Source organism: Pelmatolapia mariae, linkage group LG20 (genome assembly GCF_036321145.2).
Source record: "Pelmatolapia mariae isolate MD_Pm_ZW linkage group LG20, Pm_UMD_F_2, whole genome shotgun sequence".
Classification (NCBI taxonomy): Eukaryota; Metazoa; Chordata; class Actinopteri; order Cichliformes; family Cichlidae; genus Pelmatolapia; species Pelmatolapia mariae.
In genome coordinates, this window is record NC_086244.1 from 22,754,724 (window position 1) to 22,777,450 (window position 22,727).

Below are 22,727 nucleotides of genomic sequence, written 5' to 3' on the forward strand. Positions count from 1 at the left end.
TAGTTTGTTCTTTATTGTCAGGATTGTGTTATTTAATTTCAATATTGTTTACCCAAAGTGAGTTTCTTCCTCTTCACTGCAGCTTTTGCTCACTTTCATTAAGTAAGCTGCATGAGAACTCATAAAGTAATAACTCTGGTGAAACTGTTGGGTGTGCAGTTCAGTGACTGCGTGTTTTTCTGAAGTACTGATATTTGTTACTACTCTGTCAATAATTGTACCTGAAGAGGAATCATTATAATGTATTGCCATATTAATAGTTCATTCTAAACCCACTAATGGTAAGAGTGTGTCCTTTTTAACTTATAGTCTATTTTTGAACAATTTACTGAAATAAAGAATATGTTAATGATATTACAGTATTTTAATTTATGAGATTATTTATGATAACATTAATGTATTTTCTCATTTACACACTCATTCTTAGTACTGATGTGATATTGGATATTATTATGCTTAAGTTTTAGAATAATAGTTTATGCAGTGGGGATGTAGGCAGAGAGTGATTTTCCTCCTCTTTGTTTTGTAGTGTTCTGTTTTTCCCCACATTTAGCAAATAGATTCATCAACTTTAGTTAGTGGCGGACATCAAATCAAAGATAGTGATGTGATTGATGAAAACAAAAAGGTTAATTTCTCTCCTTGGTGAAATACTGTGGTTGTGATGTGAAATCTGTCCAGTTTGATAGTGCAAAAACATGACAATGTGTGTTACGGTGAGCGTTAATTAACATCTTCATTATACAGTATGTTTTTTATGCTTAATGGAGACCAATGGCAGAGAAGTTAGTGCTGCATTGTCTTAATATTTTAATCAGTAAAATACAAAATAGATTTATTTTTACATAATATGTTCTGCATTGTGTTTATGCACGTGATGCTCCAAAAATGTCTCTTTCGCAAAGCTTGCCAAATCAGAAACTAAGTAATGTAAGTAACCTTATGTAAGTCGTTATAAGAGAGCCATTCTAGGATACAAGAATAAGAAGAGCAGCTGCACAGATTTCTTTAATTTTGGATGACTGCAGGGAATCACTGTTGAAATGCTGAGGCTAACCTTAATATACTTAATATATACTCAGACTCCCCAAAGCCGTCCAGCTTGTGCTTTGTGCAACATTTGGCGCTGTTGGTATTGAAGTCATTTCTATTCAGCTCTTCTGCTCTTTCAGTGGAAATGTAAAATTTCGACCCTTGTGTGTTATTGGAGGATATGATGTGATTTAAAATTAGGGCTGAACGATTATGGAAAATAATCTAATTGCGATTTTTTGCCCCAATATTGCGATTGCGATGCGATATGCGATTATTTTTTAAGGTCTTTGTCTTCTGTATTATTAAACAAAGACAAGCAATACATCATATAGTATGGCCACTACTATATTACATTAATTTTAAACTGTTATTTCCTGGAAGACAGACCTCTGTTATGATAACATGAGGTGATGCATGAATTGATGACTGACATTTTTATTTAACTTCTTCAATCACAACAGTATATTTGAACATACACAATAGTTTATTTTTAGCTTACAAACATCTGAGCATAAAGTGCTGACAAGGAACCCTGGTGTAAACATTAAAATGAAAGTCAGTACAATGTGCAGATTGCAGAAATATACATAAAAAAATCAGTGGCTTTACCACACTCAGTTTTTCGACATCTGTGAACTACTAGACAGTCATTAAATTAAAAAATAATATTAAATAAATAAAACTAATAACGCACACTCTCTCTCTCTCTCTCTCTCTCACGGCAGTAACTTACCAATAGCAAGATGTAATCTGTGTCCGAAACACTGGAGCCTGGTCCATTCGTTCAGCTGTGCTGCTTTCACCATATTTGACGCGTTGTCCGTCGTTATGCAGACAAGGTTGTCTTCAGGGAGATCCCAACACGCAAGCCCCTCTCTCAGGCCAGCAGCAATGTTTTCCCCTGTGTGGTCTTCGGGGAAGTAGGCCGTTTGTCGGCTGCGAGCTTCGAGGTGGAGGTCTTCGGTAATGTAATGCACCGTCAGACTTTGATAGGGCTCTGCTGTACGGCTTGACCACATGTCTGTTGTCGCCGCAAAAAACTCAACAGCCTTTAACTCCGCTGCAACCCTCCGTCTACATTGCATATGTAGCTCGGGTATTGCAGTCTGACTGAAATACGTGCGGGAGGGCATTCTGTACCTCTTATCCAGTGTAGTTACCAAATTATTGAACCCAGGCTTGGTCACCGTATTGACGGGCATCATGTCTTTCGCGATGCAGTGGGTTACTGCTTTGGTGATTTCCACGTGCCGTTTTGAAGTGCGTTCATATGGCGTAACACCTTCAAACAGTTCGGTCAGTGATCCTTGCCGAGTAACGTTACTAGGTTTATTCTGCACACTACTAGATTTTTTAGCCATACATCTATCATACTCTGTTTTGTGCTGAGTCTTAAGGTGCTGGTACAAATTCGTAGTGTTTCCCCGAGATGTAGAAACTCTACCAAGACAGGTTTTACACAGTACCTGACTCTGTGCGACATCATCTCTTTTAAACCCAAAATATTCCCACACGGGTGATGTGCAGTTCCTCTTTGGTACTAGCATCCCCGCAGGCTCTGGTTCTGTTGAACCTGAGGCCATTGTGTAGGCTACAGCTTTGCTTGCTAGTTCACTCTCGGTAGACTGTTTCAAAACTTTGCTCCCCGTGTCACGTGACCAGAGTGCAGCCTCTGTGGTTAGACAATCTCGTTTGATCATATCACATGTTTTACTCGCGCATGTCACGTAAACAGAGTATAATCGCAGCCTTTGCGGTTAGAAAATTGCACTCGATCATGTCGCGATATTATTGCAAATGCGATATATCGTTCAGCCCTATTTAAAATTGTTTTTATTTATTTATTTATTTTCTTACTTTTGTGTAGGGCTGGGCGATACAGCCTTAAAATTGAATCACAATATTTAAATTAAATTTGCTTTAATATTTCTGATGATATAGGAAAATAATTACTGAACAGCATTTTATTAATGCTTGCAGCTTACAGACTACAGCAAGTGTAAGCAAGTGAGCTACCACCAATGATGACACACTATGTAATTCAAAGAGTGAACGTACGAGATGTCTGCAGCAGCATTACAGTGACACAGCATTGTATTCAGTGATAAAGCACAAATCAAATGTAAACAGAAAAGTAGCCTAGGTCATGTTTTCTTTGTAAATTTTAAGTCGAAGTATAAATTAACTGCTTAACACATTAGTTTAACACTAACTTAACCTTGTAACACTTCAGAAGCTGCACAATATTGTCAGATAATACAGTTGAAATATATTTTCTACCTTGGATGTTCCATCTTACTTACGCTGAGCTGTTTAACCAGCTGCCTACAGTTATGCTTTTCCACCATGTAATCATATCATATGGACTGCAACTAGTGAGCACAGCTAGTGGCATGTAATATCGCGATGTGACACTTTTATATCACATAAAAATGTATATGGTGTTATCGCAGACAGTATGATATGGGACAGCCCCTTTTTTCTAATATATTTATGCTGCAAATCAAGGTCAATTATATGATTTCTCACACATTTAAGGCAAAATAATTATTATTTAGGAATATGTATCTTTACTGATACTCGCACTTGTCAGAAATATAGCACACAGTGCAGTCCTGTCCAGTCATAGGGAACTGTTTCATAGCACTTGGTGAAACTGCTGTAATGTGGCAGCTCTTTAAGCTCTTTCATAAACACCGAATTAAGCATGTGTATAAATCCAAATACAGCTTGAACTATTCTCTGGCATGGTAGTTGATAGTCTGGCACAGCAACATCCTCTTTTTTCCATAAAAGGGAAGATCACAGTTGCAAAAGAAGATTTTTTAATCAGTATTGATATCCCACTTTGAAGTGAGACAGTAACAGTAAAGTGCAGATCCACTGAAAACAAAATATATTGACATATAAATCGTAAATATATAACATTAAGTGGTACCACTTAATTTTTTTCCTACACATAATTTCATCAAAACTATATAAATCCCAAATATTGGATTACTAAATCAATTTTAGCTGTACCAAGTCTCACAGCATAAATATACACTAGTATATGCAATATAAGTACGTATAATAAAAACTGCTATATGGTCATAAAACTTAACAACGCACACATATTTGACTGTTTCTAGCTTGAAAATGTCTATAAGTGAAGTAAACTTCTTACTGGATCACTGTATATTGTTATACCAACCTTTGGCAACATCCAGTGTACTAATAAGTACTACTGTCCAGAGTTATGTGTTATGTCTAAGTATGGCTTACTGAATGCATCTGGTGTATGTCTAAAAATGAACTGGGTGTAAGAAGGGCAAAAAAAATAAAAACACATTTTGAGTTTGAAATACTCCAGGCTCATGTTTTTTAACTGGGAGAAAGCCATGTGGTTCCACAACCTCACAGAGAAGCATGGGGAGGCTAATTTTGATGTCCACTGAAGTTACCATACATGGTTCCCTGCCCAATGAGGGGTTAAAGCTAGCCTTCACAGGAAGCTGAACCAACAAATCTTGACTACTGAAAGTTATTAAAATTGTATAACAACCCATGATGCAATCCACAATTTAAAGAGAAATATAAATGTCATCTTAGATATGCAAGTGAGCCAGGTTACGTTTATTTTTAAACTTTACAAAAAAGCCCACTTTTGATGTAGTGCTGCAATCTAAGAGATCCCAGTGAGGTCGGTTCATAGTAAAAAAGCATTGCTCATAAAGTAGCTTGTTGATAATGATTTTTTAATATCTAATTAAAGGGATAATGACTAAAAATGCTTGTAGTTATTCATTTGCAGAACCGAGTCTGATAAATTTCCTCTGCTGGTCTCTAAAACAGATTTCCACGCACCTGAAAAACTTGCTGATGTTTTTTTTTTTCATCAGTCTATTTTAAGCAACTAAAAGTGGAATCTATAATTAGCTTTAGTTAAGCAGAGATTGCAAAATCACAAGGCTGCACAAGCTTGCCAGACCCCATTTGTACGTTAGAGGGTTAAATAGTGTGTCGATTTGACTTTTTATTTGCAAAGTGATTGTGCAATCCAAAGACTGACATTTGATTTGTAACACAGAAATTGTTTTATGTTCTCTGTGTGTGCGTGTGTGTGTTTGTGTGCGTGTATGTGAGTCTCAGAGACACACAGAGGAAACCTTCCACCCTGTGGTTGTGCTGCACCGCTGCATCCTGCTTGCTGCTCTCTCAGTTCTGCTGCTTGCATCCGCACCTCAGTGTGTCTTTGTAACAATCCCTTTGACCTCTTTACTCATTATCATCAGTACCATTATCATCAGTATTAGCTACTGCACCTTTCATCATCATTGCTGACATCTATATTATAATCACCAGCAGCGGGCCTCAATAGGGCTATCACCACCATTGTCATCTTTCTCAATATGCTGTTATTATCACTGTCATCATTTTACACGTAATCTTCTGAAATGAAGACAGATGCTGGAATAAACATTCTTGCACCCTAACTGTGTGTCACTGTTGAGCATGCTGCAGGGGCGTTGCGCGTCGTGCAGGAACTGCCTCTCCTCCTCTTTCTGAGGCTTGTTCACCACTTGTGAGCTTCGCGTACTGTTAAGTATGCTGCTAGACATGTGCTCCCGTCTTGCATTGTGTTCGCTGGCAGTTCAGAAACACACCCGTCGTATGTGTTTCTCCTCTGAATATTTCAGAAGGGGGCTGACAAAATGCAGGCAGAAACAGACCGCTGATGACCTCCTTCTCATCGACTCCTTTTTCTCCCTCTCTGCGCCCCCCCTCCATACTCCCGCGTAGATCGCACATTCTCTAAGGCTTCCACGGCATCTCTCTGCTGTCCTCATCCTCCTAGTCTCATCACTGTCTTTTCTCTCTTCCCTCCCCCACTGTTTATTGCACCCTTCCCTCCTCGTTCCTCCTTCGCGTTTGAAGTGCGCTCCCCTCTTTCCCAGTCTTCCCCCCATTTTCTTGCATATCTTCCACCATTCTCCCCTTTCATCTCCACTCATTTGCTCCTGTGTCTGACCACCTCTCTCTTACCATTTGCCTTCATTCATTTTCTGCCTCATTCCCCCCCTTCTCTCCACTGTGATGTACTCTGCCTGCCTGTCTGTCTATTCCATAAAGGGCTGTCTGAGGCCTCTGCTCTGCTAATTCATTCGCTGTGCATCGCCTCACATATCTGCAGGGTTATGCAGACAGACAGATAGAGAAAGAGAGAGAGGAAAGGAGATCTAGAGAGAGAGAGAGACAGATGAAAAAAAAGAGGACATGGAAAAGATGTAGTTTTATCTCCAAGAAACAGAAAGCCAGAGCCAGATCCTGTGGTGGTATGTTCCAGAATCACTCTCACACACACATTATGTACAGCTGTATACAGCCTGCCATGACCTCTTTCTGTGCACTATTCGCTTTGTCACTTGGATGCAATCCTTAACCACATGGATGCCATTGTCTGTGTTTCTAGAAGAATGCAAAGCATATAGTGTGTTCGTGTGCGTTTCTGTGCCTTATTCCTAATAACTTGTGCTGATAAGTTAGTAATTCCGAGTATATTTGGACTATATTCAGTTTAAGTTTTAGAGATGGATGAAGCAGCTTTTTGCAAAATTAAGCTTAGATGTTCACTTAACTTACTTAAGATATGAGTAGACATTAGTTCGTGTTAAATATTAACACTGATAACTTCACACTGTAGACTAACTAGATAACCATAGCTGACTACTAGGGTTAGCTTGTCACAATGTGGCCTGTTAAAACTGAAAGAAGTAAATTAGCACAAGGTATAAATACTCTGTTCAAGTGAAGACACAATATACTTAAAAATAAAGCCCAATCGATATACGAGTTTTGAAACTGATACCAGTCCAGATATTTGGATTTGGATCTCATATATCGGCCGATGTATGTATGTATGTATGTAGTATAGAAATAATCTTACTTTGGTCCATTTAGCTCTGCTCGGATCAGTTGGCTGTTGCCTTTGTGGACACACTATGCAATCACAACACTCATAACATGGTTGAAATGTGTTTGTCCCATTTCTTCTTCTTTGCAGTACCAGTATATTGGCAAAGAGCTACTAATAGTCAGCCTCTAGTAAATAATAATAATATCAACATAAAAACATTATACTGGTATGTGTATGTTAACTGTACTGATCATATAGTATTGGTAAAGTTAGTGTTAGCACTAAATATCAGTAAAAAGCATCTAGCATTTTTCATTAAGTAAGACATTCATCAACAGTGTGAGTCTCTTTTTAAAAGCTAGGCTGTCCTGTAGTAACTGAAATGTAAGGTTAATTTATATTAAAAATAACTTAACCGGGCTGGGCAAAACACTAAAATATTCTGCTTGGAATAAAACCAATACTGCAGCTTAGTGCACTAAAAGCTAAAGATCATTAGCGTAATTAAATAGTTAGCGTAGCAGTGTCCTTAATAGAGCATACAGAAAGTAGGTTATATCAGCTTGCTGTAATTTCACTGATCATTTTCCTTGATTGTCACTTTGGCTGAACCTAAATATACCGCATTAGGAAACTGACAGGGTAAAAGCACTGAAATATCTGACTCATCTCACCGTGATGTTTGTTTCTCCCCGACACCTCTCTCTGTACTGTTCGGTAAAGTTTATGAATGCAGTCCATCTATAAAAATATATTCACAGAAATGCAATTGGAGGAAGAATGAACTTTTCCTTTACTACATACTGTACTCCCTACCACTTTCAAGTAGAAGTACCATAACCGCCTCCCACAAATGCACAGGTATAAAATCAATTCAGCCTAGTTTGTAAAATACTCAATTTATTATAAAAATTGGTCATTACTGCAACCTTTTTGATCTACTGTAATTAAAAATATGCTGATATTAATGCATTTTAACCTAATAGTAGACAGCACATTTTGGAAAACTAATCTCATTTAAGGCTTATTTAAATCGAATTGAGTATGTTTGTGAAGTAAATTATATAAAAAGACCTGAAGTGAAAATCCGACCTTGTATGTCGTACACTCTATTATTAAAAATGAAACATTTTGTTCGTCAGTGTTTGAGCCACTTGTGATATGAGAAAAAGAATTCTGCAGGCAAATGGAGTGTAGCAGCAGCGAGCCTGGTCCTTCCGTCAGTGAGGCCACACTCTTGGGAGCTCAGTTGGTTTTTCCTGTTAAACTAACTGCAAGAATCTCTCTGGCTAGTCAAATGAATGTTACGGTATCATTTGATCTTTTTTTAAAAGCAAAAAGAAAGAATGTGATGAAACAATTTTTGGCGTGCTCGTAGTCACTGCTTTGTAAGGTGTTCTATTTTCTGTGCATTATTCGACTGAGTCAAAAATAGAAACTGATATGTCAGAATGAGACAGTGACAAAGAGCCAGAGGCAAACCAGGAGCACACACACAAACACACGCACACATTTTTTCACCTTGTTCTAGGCAGCATTTTGCTTTCTTATCTCTCATGTCACTCATATGTTGTATAGCTTGCTTTATCCTTCTCCTCTGTCTTTGCAGGTTTTCCTTAGCAGACGGTCTGAGCGGAAGAGTTTAAGCTTGAGTAAGGAAGTGAGCAAAACGGAGTGGGTGTCATGGAAAGACAAGGGGGATCTCAAGACAACCTTACCTACCAAAACCTGCTTCTACTGGGAGCCATTGCAGCAGCGTCTGCTTTCGTGGTCACCATCCTGATCGTCCTTGTCTGCGTTGGCTGCCAAAGGTATGATTTGTGGTCACGTGACATTGAAATGTGGTATAAGTAGGCTGGGGAATAAAATGATGAACGGCCAGTTTTATGATCTTTGCAGCTTCTTGCTTTAGTGCCCTCCCAAATTACTCTCACTATCCCCTCTTTCTTTTATGTGTCTCCGCTTCTTCTGAACTCTTCTCCTCCTTCCTTTCTTTTCACTTCTACATCCTTCCTCTCCATCTCATTTATCCCCTGCTTTGAGCAGAGTGGCGCTAATGAATGTTAATGGCTGCGAGTGTCGGATCAGATGAAATGATGTTTACAGGACACTGACGAGACAGGCCAGAGTCAGAACAGGATCACGTCATCCCTCTCCAGCAAACTACTCAGCAGGCAAAAGCAATGGGACACCCCACGGTTTACAAAGGATTAGACTCTGAGCCAGGCAGGAGCAATGGAACAGCCTATGACTTTTTTGCCGAGCCCTCAGAGACCAATCAGAGGCACTGCAGTTTTGTTGCTATGGTATACAAAGACAAGCATGTGGAGAGAACCTAGTTTGTTTTATGAAAACATAACTGCAGCATTGTTAAATTGTAAAGAAGATGTAAGCTTCTGATTTTTAAGATGTAAGGTTCTTTTAAATTCCAAAGATTGCAGTGGATCTGACTTTGTGCCTTCACGTCATTTTTACCTTAAACCCTTCTGCTGTGCCATGTTATTATGAAAAGCTCCAAGGGGAGCTCTCTTCTCATGGTTTCCTTGGGCAATGATGGCCATATGTTTGAACAAAAGATTTCCAGCTTACTAGAGGAGATAATATCTAGCTCCAGTGACATGGATCTGCCACAACTTCCCGTGGCACCTTTTATATTCAGATTTATTTTAAGCGACTTGCATAATAAGAAGGTGCAGTGTATGGTTTCTGCACCTGTTTGCAGCACTCTGTTTTGCAGCACAGCAGTAAGAGCTCAGATCTCAGAGACGGGGGTAGAACTGTTGTCACATTTGCACCTGCACCTAGGAGCTCTTGTCTTCTCGTCACACTCTCAGCCATATCAACTGTTTCCTATAGATACAGCCTCCAGGGATCCACAGTGATGCGTGCACTCCATACATTTGCTTCACGAGGTTAATGCTAGAGGAAAGTAACGTGAAATCGCGAAGAGAATCGACACAAAGCAAACAACATATTAATAATTGTGAGCTTGCTTGCTCTTATCTTGAAAAACAAATTGCAGTGAAGGTCATTCTCCACTTTGGCAAAAAAGCCTGAGTCACGCTCGTTCAATGTTTTACTGGGCTCTTGTTATCAACCGAGGACTTTTATGCCCTAACCAGAGTTGGATGCTGATAGTATCTATCTGCTCTGAGTGTGTGTATATTCTCTTTCTGTCCACTGGCTTCTGTTGACCTTCTTCACTTTGATTTTGTGTCAGGAAAAGCAAAAGCAAGCACCCTCCGGCCGGGGAGAAAGGGACATCTGTAAATATGGTGAGACATCTTTTCATTATATTCTATCTTTTCCTCCCTTCTTCGTTTCCTCTCTCCACTTCTCTATCTGCCACTGCTCTTTTTCTTCTAAGCTTAGTACAGATGCACATGCATACGTTTGCATGTTTTATGTCTGTATTAACAAGTCCATGTGTGCACGACAGCAGGGTACCCTTCGCCACCCAAAACTCAACTCCATGAGTAAATCTGACACCAGGCTCCATGAGATCAATCGCTTTCCCTGCAATGGAAACTGTAAGTGGTGACTAACAGCGCTTAAGTGACAATAAATGATATACTACCATAAGCCGTTACACTGTTTCAGCCCTGACACAACCATCTCCTTCCGCTTCTCCCTCATCTTTCTCTTTTGCGCAGCTGTTAGTAAGAGCCGTCCAGCTAGTATGGACCTCCTGCTTCTCCACAGTCGCCGCTCCCAGACGGATCTGAGGCCCTCCCACGGCCGACAGCTCCCCCAGATCCCCACCAGTCCACAGAGATCTGGCCAGGGGGGAGAAGGGGAAACAGGAGGGGAAGGGGGAGGCGGAGGAGGAGGAGGAGGCGAAGCAAGAGATCACACCTACACTGAGGTGGGCCTACGCAATAACCCCACCCCTACCCACTACCTGGATGATGGCCTATATGAAAGCGTAGGTGTCCGGGAAGGCCCAAAAGTACCCTCTGCCCCACCAACCACATCAGCCAACGCTCCAGCTATAGCCAGGGCTCCTCAAAGCCCCTCTTCTCATGCCAGCGGAGCTCGGAGTGGAAACGGGCACGGAAACGTACGTACATACATTTTAAATAGCTGTAAATATAAAGCAACTTGCTCGCGAGCAATCATGCATTCATTTACATTTCTCCGAAAAACATCTAGGGAGGTACATGCACTAAACAGTTTAACAGCAGCTATTAGTCACGTGAAATAAAATGTGCCGCACAAGAATCAGTATTACAACTAAAATCGCTGTTTGTTTGCATATAGATGGCTTGCATCATTGCCTTGTTCATGCAACATTAGCTTAGGGTGCTTTGCATGTAATTTTTGTGTGTCTGTGTGTGTTTTTGGATGGTTGACGCTAATAATTTTAGGCAATGCTTACATGTTTTCTCTGTTCCCATTTTTTTTTTTTTTACTCCCAGGGTGGCAGAGGGAATGACACTATTAATGGACCAATGACGGGACGAGGTAATGGAGCAAGTGGGGTCAGTAGGTCACCTCTCTCTTCTGTGAATTCCCTGGCTGTTCAAGATCCATCTTTAGCCGAGTATGCATCTATACGAAAGTTTAGAAAGGTAATTACATTGATTTGTTTTTATCAGTGTTTTAAGCTGGTATCTTTTAAAATTAAAGAGGTGGCGTTTCCCTCATTAAAGCTATGAGTAGGGAACTATTCTAAGTCAGTTTAGGATAAGGAGTAAATCTTTAATTATTTACCTGCATTCACTTTAAAACTTCCAGCAAGCCCAACCTGAGGTAATAAAAGGACACAGATTCAGCTGTACATTCATGTATCTTGTTACCTACTGTGACTAATGGAAACTTTTTTTTTTATGTATTTACGGTGGGTACTAGGTGATAGGTGATGTTTTTGTCATGTCACATGATGTTGTCTCTACAGAAGTATGCGTTTGCGTGACACTAATCAGTCAGGAAAAAGGGTAGCAGATTGTTAGTGATATGATCAGTGGTGGTTAAAGTATCGCACCGTAGTAATGTTAAGTAGTGGAGGTTGTGCAAGTAAGAAAACAAACTAACTAAAAATTGGTGTAATTCATTGAGTAAAGGAGTTCGCTTTCAATCTTTTACACTGCTCGCAGATTTTTTAAAATCGTCTATTATATTAAAAACTTTTATTAAAACTGCATATAATGTTTTCAATGGTGATTCAAAACCTCAAGGTTGACAAGATAAACAGGAAGGAAAACAACGGCGCCGACAGCCAGTCAGACAGCCAATCGAGCGTGAGTGATTCACCCTCTGCTGGTCCTCCTCCACTACATCGCAGTCAAGAGTTTCCACGGAAACAACTGGAGCCATTTCACCTTCACTCCTTCCCAAAGGTAGAGAAATTACTGAATCAGAATGCTCTATGCTACCCATCATAACGCCCAACTATCCACCCACTTCTCCAAACTGTAAGGCTGTCTGATTACCACCAGGGGGCACTGTCCACAAACAAACAGCTTTCTAAAATCAGATTGAAGATTAGTATTCTTGGATTGCTAAAATAATTTGAAACAACAGTAGAAGTGATCACATTCACCACATCACTGACCTCAATAAGTTCTGTTTTTATTGTTTTGTATCCTATCTTAATTGTATTTGTTTTATTAAAATTGTTGCATGTGCCAGTTGGGATGTATTCATAAACACCTATGTGCATGGGGATGGCTATTACTGTGTTTTTAAAGAGATTTATTTAAGGGTGTTTAAAAAAAATTCATTTACTCTGTTTGTCAGGCTTGTCGTCGACACCTTTAAGCCATGCTTGCTAAATCATTGATAGTATGATGATCTGTGAGTGTGTGTGTGCTTGTACGTGCATGCTTGTGCATGTGTGACTTTCCCTCCTTTGCACTTTGCTGTGCAGCGCAGTAATATTGAGTAAAGGGTGGAAAGATAGATTATGTAAGAGTTTGGCAGGCTGCCCAGCTTTGTGTGTATGTGTGTGTATATATATATGTCCTGTTGAATCTATCAGCAAGTCTGTCTACAAACGGCTAACAGGTAGCCAGCAGCCAGAGTGGGAATAAATATTGTTCACATATTGAAGCCATTTACTCTGCCCAGGCCTCTATTACTCACTCTGACGGAGGAACAGGAGGAACATATAAAAGTTTAATCATCCTTGATCACATGTGTACACACCACTACATGATTTCTAATTGGTTTTTCATCACCAGTAGTTACTGCGTCCATTTTAGTGTTAGTCTCCCACGCTTCTTTTGTTTCTTAGCATAGAAACAAATAGAATGGCATTGTTCACATAATTTGATCGAATCTATGCAACTGTGAATTCAGTTGTAGGAATTGAAGTTTAAGAAGGTCCTGTAATTTTGTAAAACACAGATTTTTCTTAGCTGTTTTCCCTAAACTCTTGCTAAAATTGCCTCTACCGGCGGAGTTAAATGGAGGTTGTGTTTTCGGAGGCATTGTCTGTGTGTCAGTGGGTCTGCCTGTCTGTCAGCAGGATGTCTTTGACTGAAGGGATTTGCATAAAAGCTTGTGGAAGAATTGGCCATACAACAAGGAGAAACTGATTAACTCACTCCAGATAGAATCCATTGCTTGGCACTAGTTTACACCTCTAAAGAGTTTTTCAAAAATAACTATACAGCTTATTTTGAAATAGAATTGTTTTTCAAAAGCCTGTTATTTGTTACATGTTGTGAGATATACTTTTTGCAGCACTTAAAGATTGTAAATGCAATATTTGCCTGAGCTCTTACTTTGATTTTCCTAACAGGAAGCAGTGTTCATGGGCAATGGGGAACAGTACATCTGGAAGCCTCCAGAGGACAACGACATCATCACCTTGCACCCACCTCCACATCACCCACCTGGGGAGAATGAACAGGGACACCCATCACCTCCAACTGCAAAGGAGGTAGTATGTGTGTCTGTGTATGTGGTGGGAGCTGAGGGAGGGACTACTAAAAAGTAAGGGCTACAAGAAGATGGATGGATAGACAGGTTTCTGATTACTGCTGTGTTTACCGAAGGGGGCGCCCATCTGATATGGCATGCCGTCATAGTACTGCTGCCCTGTGACCTGCCTGTCATACAAGGTTTCTGCTTACAGGCAAAGGTTACGTGACATAGATCCAACACCCTGCTTGCGTGAACCCTGACCCTAATCTCCAGCCCCTCCCCCCACTCATCTATCTGCCTTGAAAGTATGAGCAGACAGATCAGACATGAGTATTGCTTGCCCTGAAATAATTAATAATCTCCTCACATTCATGGAGATGCTTGTTATATGCTAGATTTTGGTTTTTTTCGCTTCATCAATCCAAGACCAAGACCTCGACTCGGATGTATATATATGTCAGCATATGTCTGGTGGGGGAAGGAGGAAACCTGCACTTTGCCAGTCATGTCAGATACTCCACCACATGCGTTTCTGTGCAGAGCAACGCCACCCCCACTTTTCCACTCTCGGTCCCCTGTCTCATCTTTTCTCTCTGCTGGATACAGAATGAAGTGCTGAGAGAATTGCAAGTTGTGTAGGAAATTCTGTTATGCCCGAGGGGCTGGGGGAGTCAGTCCAGCTAGATGGACAGGCATCCCCGAAATAGACCCCTGTCTATAATTAGTCTGTGTTTAACACAACTTCTCTTTTTCCATTCCATTCACCAATCTTTTCTATCATCTTCAACAGGCCAGGGATAGTTTCTGTGCAGTAATAGTTTCTTAATTTTGACAACAAAATAAAACTTTCTTGCATTAAGGATGAGGAAAAAAGGATGAACCAAAAAAAAAAGTATGGTTGTATACATATTGTCTATCTGTAGGCATGTTCAGAACAGTAGAGCAGCAGTCCTGACAAGTTTAAAGCTACTGCTAAGTTTCTTGTCTACGCCTGTGTTGAACCAAAGAGGTTGGATGCTGTATGTGGAGACGAAGAGGTTACGTCTCTGCTGTTTGGCTTCACTTTAACTCCTCTTTTTGCAAATCAGACTGATACACAGAGCAGCTGGCCTTGAATGCATCCTGCTATCTTTTTTTCTTTTTTTTGTCTTTTACAGACTTTTCTCTCTGTTTGGCGGCTGTTTTTCTGTTTTCAGTTGCCCTAACATGCCCATATACTTTGTATCCTCAAGAGTTTGTCAGTTACAGTCGTCAAAAGGTGTTGGATTTCCACTCCCGACTAAATCTCCTCCTCTTTTCTGGCACTCTCTTCTTCTGCTCCACTCCATTTGTGGCTATTAGGAGGCGCTGCCTTCCCCAACCAATCGCGTTGCATGAAACATGTCTTACCAGATGAATATCAACTGCTAGAAGACTGTTTGGAAACTTGCGCCATATCTGCTATTCATAAAGTTGATCACACACAGATGCATCATGCATATGGCTGTTCCCACTGCAAATCAGCAAATGCAGAAAATAAATTTGTGACTTAGCGAAGCCTCGGTCTAAGCAGAGTGTATTAGCAATGCCAGAAACATAACAAAAAAGGAGTACTGGGTGAGGAAGGAGAAAAGAAAACATACAATGTGCAGGCTTCCTCAACAGCTGCAGATACGAAGCCCAGTTTTGAAATCCCCATCATCTTGTGACTTCCTTCCTCTGCAGCAGAGCTGCAAATTCTGTGTGCACACGTGTGCATACGCTTGCACATACACACACACACACACACACACACACACACCACATTGGCTGCACACACTTATACCATACGCTAGGGTCTTTGTTTATCCAAAAAGGTCACAAAAGAGAGATTTGTGGGGGGAGGGAGTGTGCATCGTTTGAAATCTCTCAGATATAGAACCAACAAACAGAGGAGAGAGAGAAAGATTTACAGACAGTGAAAGTGATTTGCACTTAAAGTGTATTTCAAAGGGACAGTAAATATGTAAGACATATAAAGGCAAGGTGAGCACACGCACAAAGAGCAGTGTCTCTGTGTTCTCAGGTTTCAGTTGTTTGGGAGTGCACAAAAACAAGACTAATCTTGCTCCGCGTGTGAGCGTGTACGTGTCTTTGTGTGTGTGTGTGTGTGTGTGTGTGTGTGTGTGTGTGTGTGTGTGTGTGTGTGTGTGTGTGTGTGGGGGTGGACACAAGAGTTTGCATAGCCAGTGCTTCTCAGGGCCAGTAGATCAGAGCTGCTGGCCTGGGTGTGAACACGGAAGGTAAACAAGACCATGTCCCACAATCCTCTGCTCTTATGCTTCTATTGTGGGGAATTCTGATAAACCAGTGTCGTGACCTCTGGTATTTCTGTGTCAAAATTGCATAAGACCTCACACATGGCCTTAAGTGGCAAATTCTAGATGTCCGATTTTCTCATTTGGACATCTGCATATGCAGTATATTGCATATGCAGTCATGCTGCACGCACATGCAGAGCACGAAAAAAAAAAAACATGCACATAAGCAAATAAGACGGGAACAAAGTCCATTAATGAGCACAAAGCTTTTTTATTTTTTTACTTTTTTTTTTGCAAGTTGGCTGTGATCCAGCTCTTTCACACTATACTTCTGTTGCCAAAGCAGTCGTGGTGAAACTTTAACAGGTTCATCCACTGCACAGTTAATGCTGCCTCTCGGCCTAGAACTTAACGGACTGATAACATAGTTTACTCTTTCTTATCCTGCCCTGTAAAAAAAAAAAAAAAAATAGGTCAGGTCACAGCGCAGAGCTCTGTCAACACATACACAAACTGTTGCATACGTACACAGTCCAGGCTCAGACAATTATTATTTGTCTGAGCCTGGACTGTATATAAAACGACTTATTCACAAATTATACCTTTATATCTGGAATACATACAGAAGTGGACAAAAACGGGTAATTACAAAAATATTGGAGCTACATATAGATAACTCAGAAACTGGGAAAGAGGTGACTATTTAAATGCCAGTGCAAGTGTGGTTACGGACTTTCACCAACACATAGCTTCTATTTAAGGAGCTGTCATCAGTGGACTACAGGATAGAGTTATAGCTCAGCGTTATTAATAACTAACAACATCTTCCTTCTCCTACTGTGTGTGTTCTCAGATTGCAGACACCTACTCTATCGTATGTAAAACCCAGAAAAAGAAACCTCCTATGGAACACAATGGAGCCAAGACCCTCCCACGATCCTTTGGTGGAGATAGAGGAAACATGGGTTCTCGGGGCCGAGGTAGGGGAGTCCAGAGCCAAGCACGTTCGCAGGAGGAACCCTGCTACGAGCCTGTAGGAGACAGGTCCTGGTCTTCCCCAGTGGCTGAGTCAGACCCTGCATACGCGACTATCGACCCACACCGGAAACGTGAGCAAGGGGGAACCAATAACAGCACAGCTGGGGGTAGTGCCACTCTGAAGAGAAAGAAGCAGCAGCAGCAGCAGCAGGCAACACCAGCAGCACCTCAGGCCTCAGGACCAAGCACCCTTCCTACTAGAGGCCTGCCTGGTGGGGAAAACTTCTATGAGACCATCAGTGATGTGAAACAAGGGGGCAACAGCACTACCACCATCTTTACTTTCAATGATGGCATGGAGATGTATGTCACAGGCCTGTAGCTGGCTGACAGGCGAAAGGGCCCAGAACCCACTGGTATAGAGTCTGGAGATTTTCCTGTTTACAGAACAACAGGTTGCTGTACATAGACACAAGGCCCTCTATAGTAAAACAACATGAGGATCCATTTTGTGTTGAAATCAGGTACAAACAGGGTCTTTATCCAGGTTCAGACTTCCCTTGATTGGTCTGTACTTAAGAACCAGCCTAAGCCTAGTCCAGCCCAAATATGGACTAAAATCATTTGAAAAAAACAAACAAACAAATAAAACTGGGATAGAGATCTTCAATCTGCTGTGTCACTCACCATACTCACCTGTTTGTGCAACATTTTCCATAATATCTTTATTTTTATATGAAAACTCTTTAAAGCGTATGTGGTGTAACTCACAACCTCAGAAGAACACACATATATATATATTATACTCTGTCCTGAGTATAATAAAATATAAAGAAATGTGCATGCATTGTGCAACTAAAAACAGATAAAAATAGTAGTAGCAGTGAAACTGGCTATATTGTACAAGGAATGTGAGGCACACTGTAACGTATTGTCCACAGTATACACACACAAACACACAAAGACACGTGTACATGCCTCCTCTTAAGCACATGGATGTCACAGAGATTTGCGGTGCTATCTCTCCCTAAAATAAACACTCGAAACAGGTTTTCATTGTGCACCGACCTGTTGCCTGGAAGACACGATTGAGGTGTTGTGTTCAAATACTGGCTTATGATTTGTAGACCTGTTTAAATGTAAAGGATGTTGTCCTCAGAAATGATCCAACCCAAGCTTTTTAGCAGTTTTTAGTAATAGCCCACTTAGTAATCACGATACATATGTTTGGCTCGATAGTGTAACCTCCACTTGAATGAAGAGATTAGCTAAAAATCCACCTAAATTTGACATCTGTAGCTAGAGGCATGTTGACACACCCCAACACACACCCCCACACATGCACACATATTTGGCAGTGATGCAGGGAAAAGTGATCAGGTCAGGGGTATTGAATGGCTTGTGCAAGAATCTCCCCAGGGTGATATGGATGATACATTTCACAATGCAAGACTTTTACAGTATTATTGTGAATACAGAGAGAAAAATATTTTCAAAAAAAAAGAGGAAGTGAAAGAGTGTCCAAAATAATACAGGATGCTTCATCATGCGCAGTTAATGTCATATCTTTTGGGCACTGTAAACATCTGATTTTATGACCATTGTAATTTAGCGCTGGACAGCTGCAGGACTGCTGGGCTTATTTGTGCATTATTGTGCCGTAAAGGGCACATCTCTGATTCGTTTTCTGGACTTAAGTTAAACCCAGAGCTCCCGGTAGCTTACCAGATTTAAGTCTTGTGGTTGAAATAGCAACAGAAGTCTTGGACTCCAAGGAAAATAAAGAGCTGGGCATAAAAATTACCAGCGAGTGTCTTTTGGAAGGTTGCCCCTCTCCCCACCCATGTCTCCAGCCTCTGTCCTGAGTTTGCTTCCATTACAAACAATGTCTTTCCCATGTAGCTGTGGGGAAACATTGAAGAAAAAAAGGAACAGAGGGGAAAAAACAAAATATTTGAGGCTTAATAAATGGGGATAAAGATATGAAGTGAAGAGGGATACAAAGTTGCTCGCTGGCTGAGAGTAAAAAGATGTATTTGATCTCACTGTGAGACAAAATGCAGAGAGAAGACAGGTTTAGTAAGGTTAGTAAATTAAATTAATAATGTCAGAAAGTATGTAAAAACAAATGCACTCTGTATTTTAATGCACTGTTTATTTTTTCTTACCTACTGACAATTCTATTGGTTGAATAGCTCATACCACTGCCATAAAAACAGTATGTTTATGTTGTTGGTGCAATATTTCCTGCTTGGTCAAAAAAAAAGTGCATGCTTTAATATATCGAGATGAAAAATATTGTGGTACTTAACTGATCTTGTTTGTTAATCTTTTCTGTTGTACTTTTGTTTTTCTTTTTTGCCATGTGACTCAAAGCAGTTTTTCCAAAGCAACAACTTGGAGGAGCAAAGCAGAGCAAGAGAGCTAACAGGGAGGAGCCGCTGGGAGTTTGGGGTAGAGCTGTGTTTATTCTCTGCTCTGGGGGAGCAAGAAAGTGTCATGTTGAGGGGGTGGGGGGTGAGGGTGCACACGCAGTATAAAGCTGGATGAGGCTCACTGCAAATGGACACAGACCCACAGGACACTCCTCCTCCTCTTTCTCCTCTAGTGTGTGCACAGAGAGCAACATTCAACCATGTGCTTCTCCAGTTTAGGGGAGGAAGCACATTTTGCTTACATTTGGTCAGCTCTTGCATAATGCTCCCTTTTCCAGCTGTGTTCATTCTATAATACAGACCTCTTTTTCCTTAGCTTCACCTTCCTCCCTCGCTGTGCAGGTGAGGTGTTTGATGTGCTATTCTGAGGGACTGGGAGCGAAATGGAGGTTGAGGAAGGGGGCAGAGGCTGTGGGTCACGCCAACCCCAGTCCGATATCAACAATGCACCCTCGGCTCAACTATTGTCTAATGTGAGAAATGGCCAACAGCTGAGACGCTTAACAAGCTCCGCTGAAGCTTCCCTTAAACAATGCCGGCTGGAAGCCGCTATCGCACTTAATCCTTTTTCTTTGGCTGTCACCTAATGTGTCACATTTCCTTTATCCTGAGAGGAAAAAAAAGCACTGATGGATATGTTTGGTTGTTATACACACATCGAGACAGATGTTCATTGCACAAATACAGTATGATGATGTAAATGTGTAAAATACACTGTTGCTGTTCTGATGTTGTTGCAATGTAACATACAGTATACATTTGTTGAAAAAAAAAAGAGATGGTTGTCACAGACACATTGTACTTTGTGGATGCAAAATCTTTCATGCTTTCCATGCAGATACAGACGCTGTTTCTTAATTGTCTTCTTATATAAATATGGGCCAATACTGCTGTGACAGCTGTAGCCAATGTTGTATGTTCCTAAAGCACAGGTTTTAGTTTCAGAATAATTCATATATTAAAATATAGTGTGACAGTGCAGATACTGTATGCAGAAGATTGTAATGTTTTATATTAACCTTCATAAAATATTAAAGTGAGTTTTTACTTTTCTAATAAAGTGGCACATCAGAAAGTGTTTGTTTTGCCTGTAGTTTCATTGCTTTGTGACAGCTTTCAAACTACACCTGGTTCCTGCTCTGCAGCGGCCTCTCATTTGAAAGTGCAGCTTGCAAGAAAATGCTTTTTTCTGTGAGAAATTAAGCAATACAGCAGGAGCAGCTGGGAGGTGTACTGTATCGTTCAATAACAGAAGCTATGCTAAATGAAGAAAGGTTGCTGAAATCTTTTTTTTCCTTTCTGATCACACTCAAAAGGCATTTTATAAAAAGGAAGCAGACACATGGACGACATATAAAAATAGAGGAATCAGTGAAATATGACCTGAAACCTCTCGTGCAATGCAGTGCAAGTCAAGCTTACGCAGATTTGAATTAATCACCATAAATCTGTACCTTGCTTCTGCAAATGACCTTATTTACTGCAGTGAGTTGCAGTGTTTCGTGCTACTGTGTCCGGACGGTGTTAGTTTTCCAAAATGCTAACTTTTGAATTAGCATACATTTCCCCAATAATGCAGGCCCTGTCACTTATAAGGAGAAAGCAGTGTATGCATTTTTTCTATAATAACTCGCCTACAATGAGAAGTTCAGGTGTAATAGTTTGCAACTCGCTAAAGTGCCATTTGAATTGCAAAATTATAAATGCGCAGTTAGCCGCTGAGGCCTGCACGCTGTTTTTCCTGTACTCTCTCGACCTCGCCTCCCTCGCAGACCGGCTCAGCGTCGACAGACACCGGCCGGTAAACTGAGAACACGCCCCTCTCTCTCTCTTCCACCCACAGTACTTGGCTTCGAAAAAAACTGTTATTGACAGAGTGAAACTAGCCAATCACCTGCAGCTTTGCGGTGGACGCGTGCCAGAATGTAATGTTTATATATGCAGAGCGCCAATAGGAGTGGAGCAGAGGGGGCGTGGCAGCCGTTTGGAGGAAAGAGGCAAAACAATCTTTTATCCTCCTGACCGGGCGGCTTTTTGGGGCAGCGGCGGCGGCAGTGGTGGAAAACTTTACATGTAGGCTAGGATATAAGTAAAGACACAGACAGTTCCCATCAACTTGCGACAATCCTAATAAATGTATCTGACTCCAGCAATTTGCACTAAAATTTCTAGAAAGCTGGTTTTCTTTCTCCTGCTCGCCTTGTCTGAATATGGAGTCCAAATATATTGTGGAGAAGTCGTCGGTTGGGACAGGAGTTGGCGGTGCGGACTTTAACTGTCGGACCGGCCGCTCGGTGCTCCGCGACACCCGGGTCCCCTCGGTGGAAAAAACCGGTTCCATGTCGGCTTACACAAACGGGGCCGTGCCGTACAAAAACGTAATGGACGGCGGCTCGGCGGCGGAGATTAAAAGCGAGAGGACCCCTCTAAAAGGGAACGGGCTGTCTCTGGGTGGTCGGCTGTTGCACGACGTGGAAAAAGTAAGTGCAGTTGAGATGTTTTACGCGTGTGCGCACGACTCCATTAGCCGGTAAAGTCCCTTCATATACCCGAGTTACCGCTCAAGATAATATCGCCCACGTAATGTTAGCATGTCTGCAAGCTGTGTGACTTTAAAGTTGTGACATTTTACGCCATTTTCATGTGCTGTTATTACGTTTTAACGGTTGCGACTGTGAGGCTTATACGTCACTACTGTGTCGTTATTTTTAAATAACTTTGAAGCGCCCGTTATTTCAATTCCTGCCCGTACCTATCACTATTAACTCCATCGTACTGTAACCGCTTTTAATGGCGGCTCACTCTTTGCAAAGTTTACAGAAAAGGGGGCAGGGACTTCAAACTACAAGCCCAACCCCCCTCCCCCATAACTTAAGGGTGAAGCTACAGTTTGGGCTTCCTGGCGACATGGGAAGGCCCGACTCTAACTACACATACGCCACGGACTTAACAGTAAAAACACGTGATATATTGTTGTTGTTGTTGTTGTTTGCATCGGCCTTGTACTTGCATTGTGTGTGCCTGTATTTAATTTGTGAGCCTTTATGCAGACAGCAAATAAATCTCATAATAAATATGCCAGTTACTCACGATATTAAAACCACGACATCAAATTAAAAAAATAATCTCCTCACAATGTAACACTGCTGGGAAATACTGGGTCCTGCCATTCATATGAATGCGGCTCTGACACTTGTTGCCGGCTGGAGCATTTTTGCAGACCAAGCACACCCC

General features: G+C 41.1%; 2 protein-coding genes across 6 annotated transcripts in view; both read left to right on the plus strand.

Moving 5' to 3' along the window:
- Positions 1–20,554, plus strand: part of LOC134619065 (uncharacterized) — a 45,199-nt gene extending 24,645 nt beyond the window's left edge. For 3 of the 4 annotated variants that reach the window (XM_063464789.1, XM_063464792.1, XM_063464790.1), the window contains exons 2-9: positions 8,541–8,742; positions 10,152–10,206; positions 10,371–10,461; positions 10,585–10,991; positions 11,350–11,502; positions 12,109–12,270; positions 13,677–13,817; positions 16,934–20,554. In XM_063464789.1, coding sequence (XP_063320859.1) covers positions 8,615–8,742; positions 10,152–10,206; positions 10,371–10,461; positions 10,585–10,991; positions 11,350–11,502; positions 12,109–12,270; positions 13,677–13,817; positions 16,934–17,440 — 1,644 coding nt within the window. In that variant the 5' untranslated portion in view covers positions 8,541–8,614 and the 3' untranslated portion in view covers positions 17,441–20,554. The remainder of the gene's footprint in view (positions 1–8,540; positions 8,743–10,151; positions 10,207–10,370; positions 10,462–10,584; positions 10,992–11,349; positions 11,503–12,108; positions 12,271–13,676; positions 13,818–16,933) is intronic. The other variant, XM_063464793.1, reaches the window with a different exon arrangement.
- Positions 20,555–21,528: 974 nt separating this feature from the next.
- Positions 21,529–22,727, plus strand: part of slc2a4rg (SLC2A4 regulator) — a 36,602-nt gene continuing 35,403 nt past the window's right edge. For both annotated transcript variants that reach the window (XM_063464548.1, XM_063464549.1), the window contains exon 1: positions 21,529–21,973. In XM_063464548.1, the coding sequence (XP_063320618.1) occupies positions 21,704–21,973 (270 nt within the window). In that variant the 5' untranslated portion in view covers positions 21,529–21,703. The remainder of the gene's footprint in view (positions 21,974–22,727) is intronic.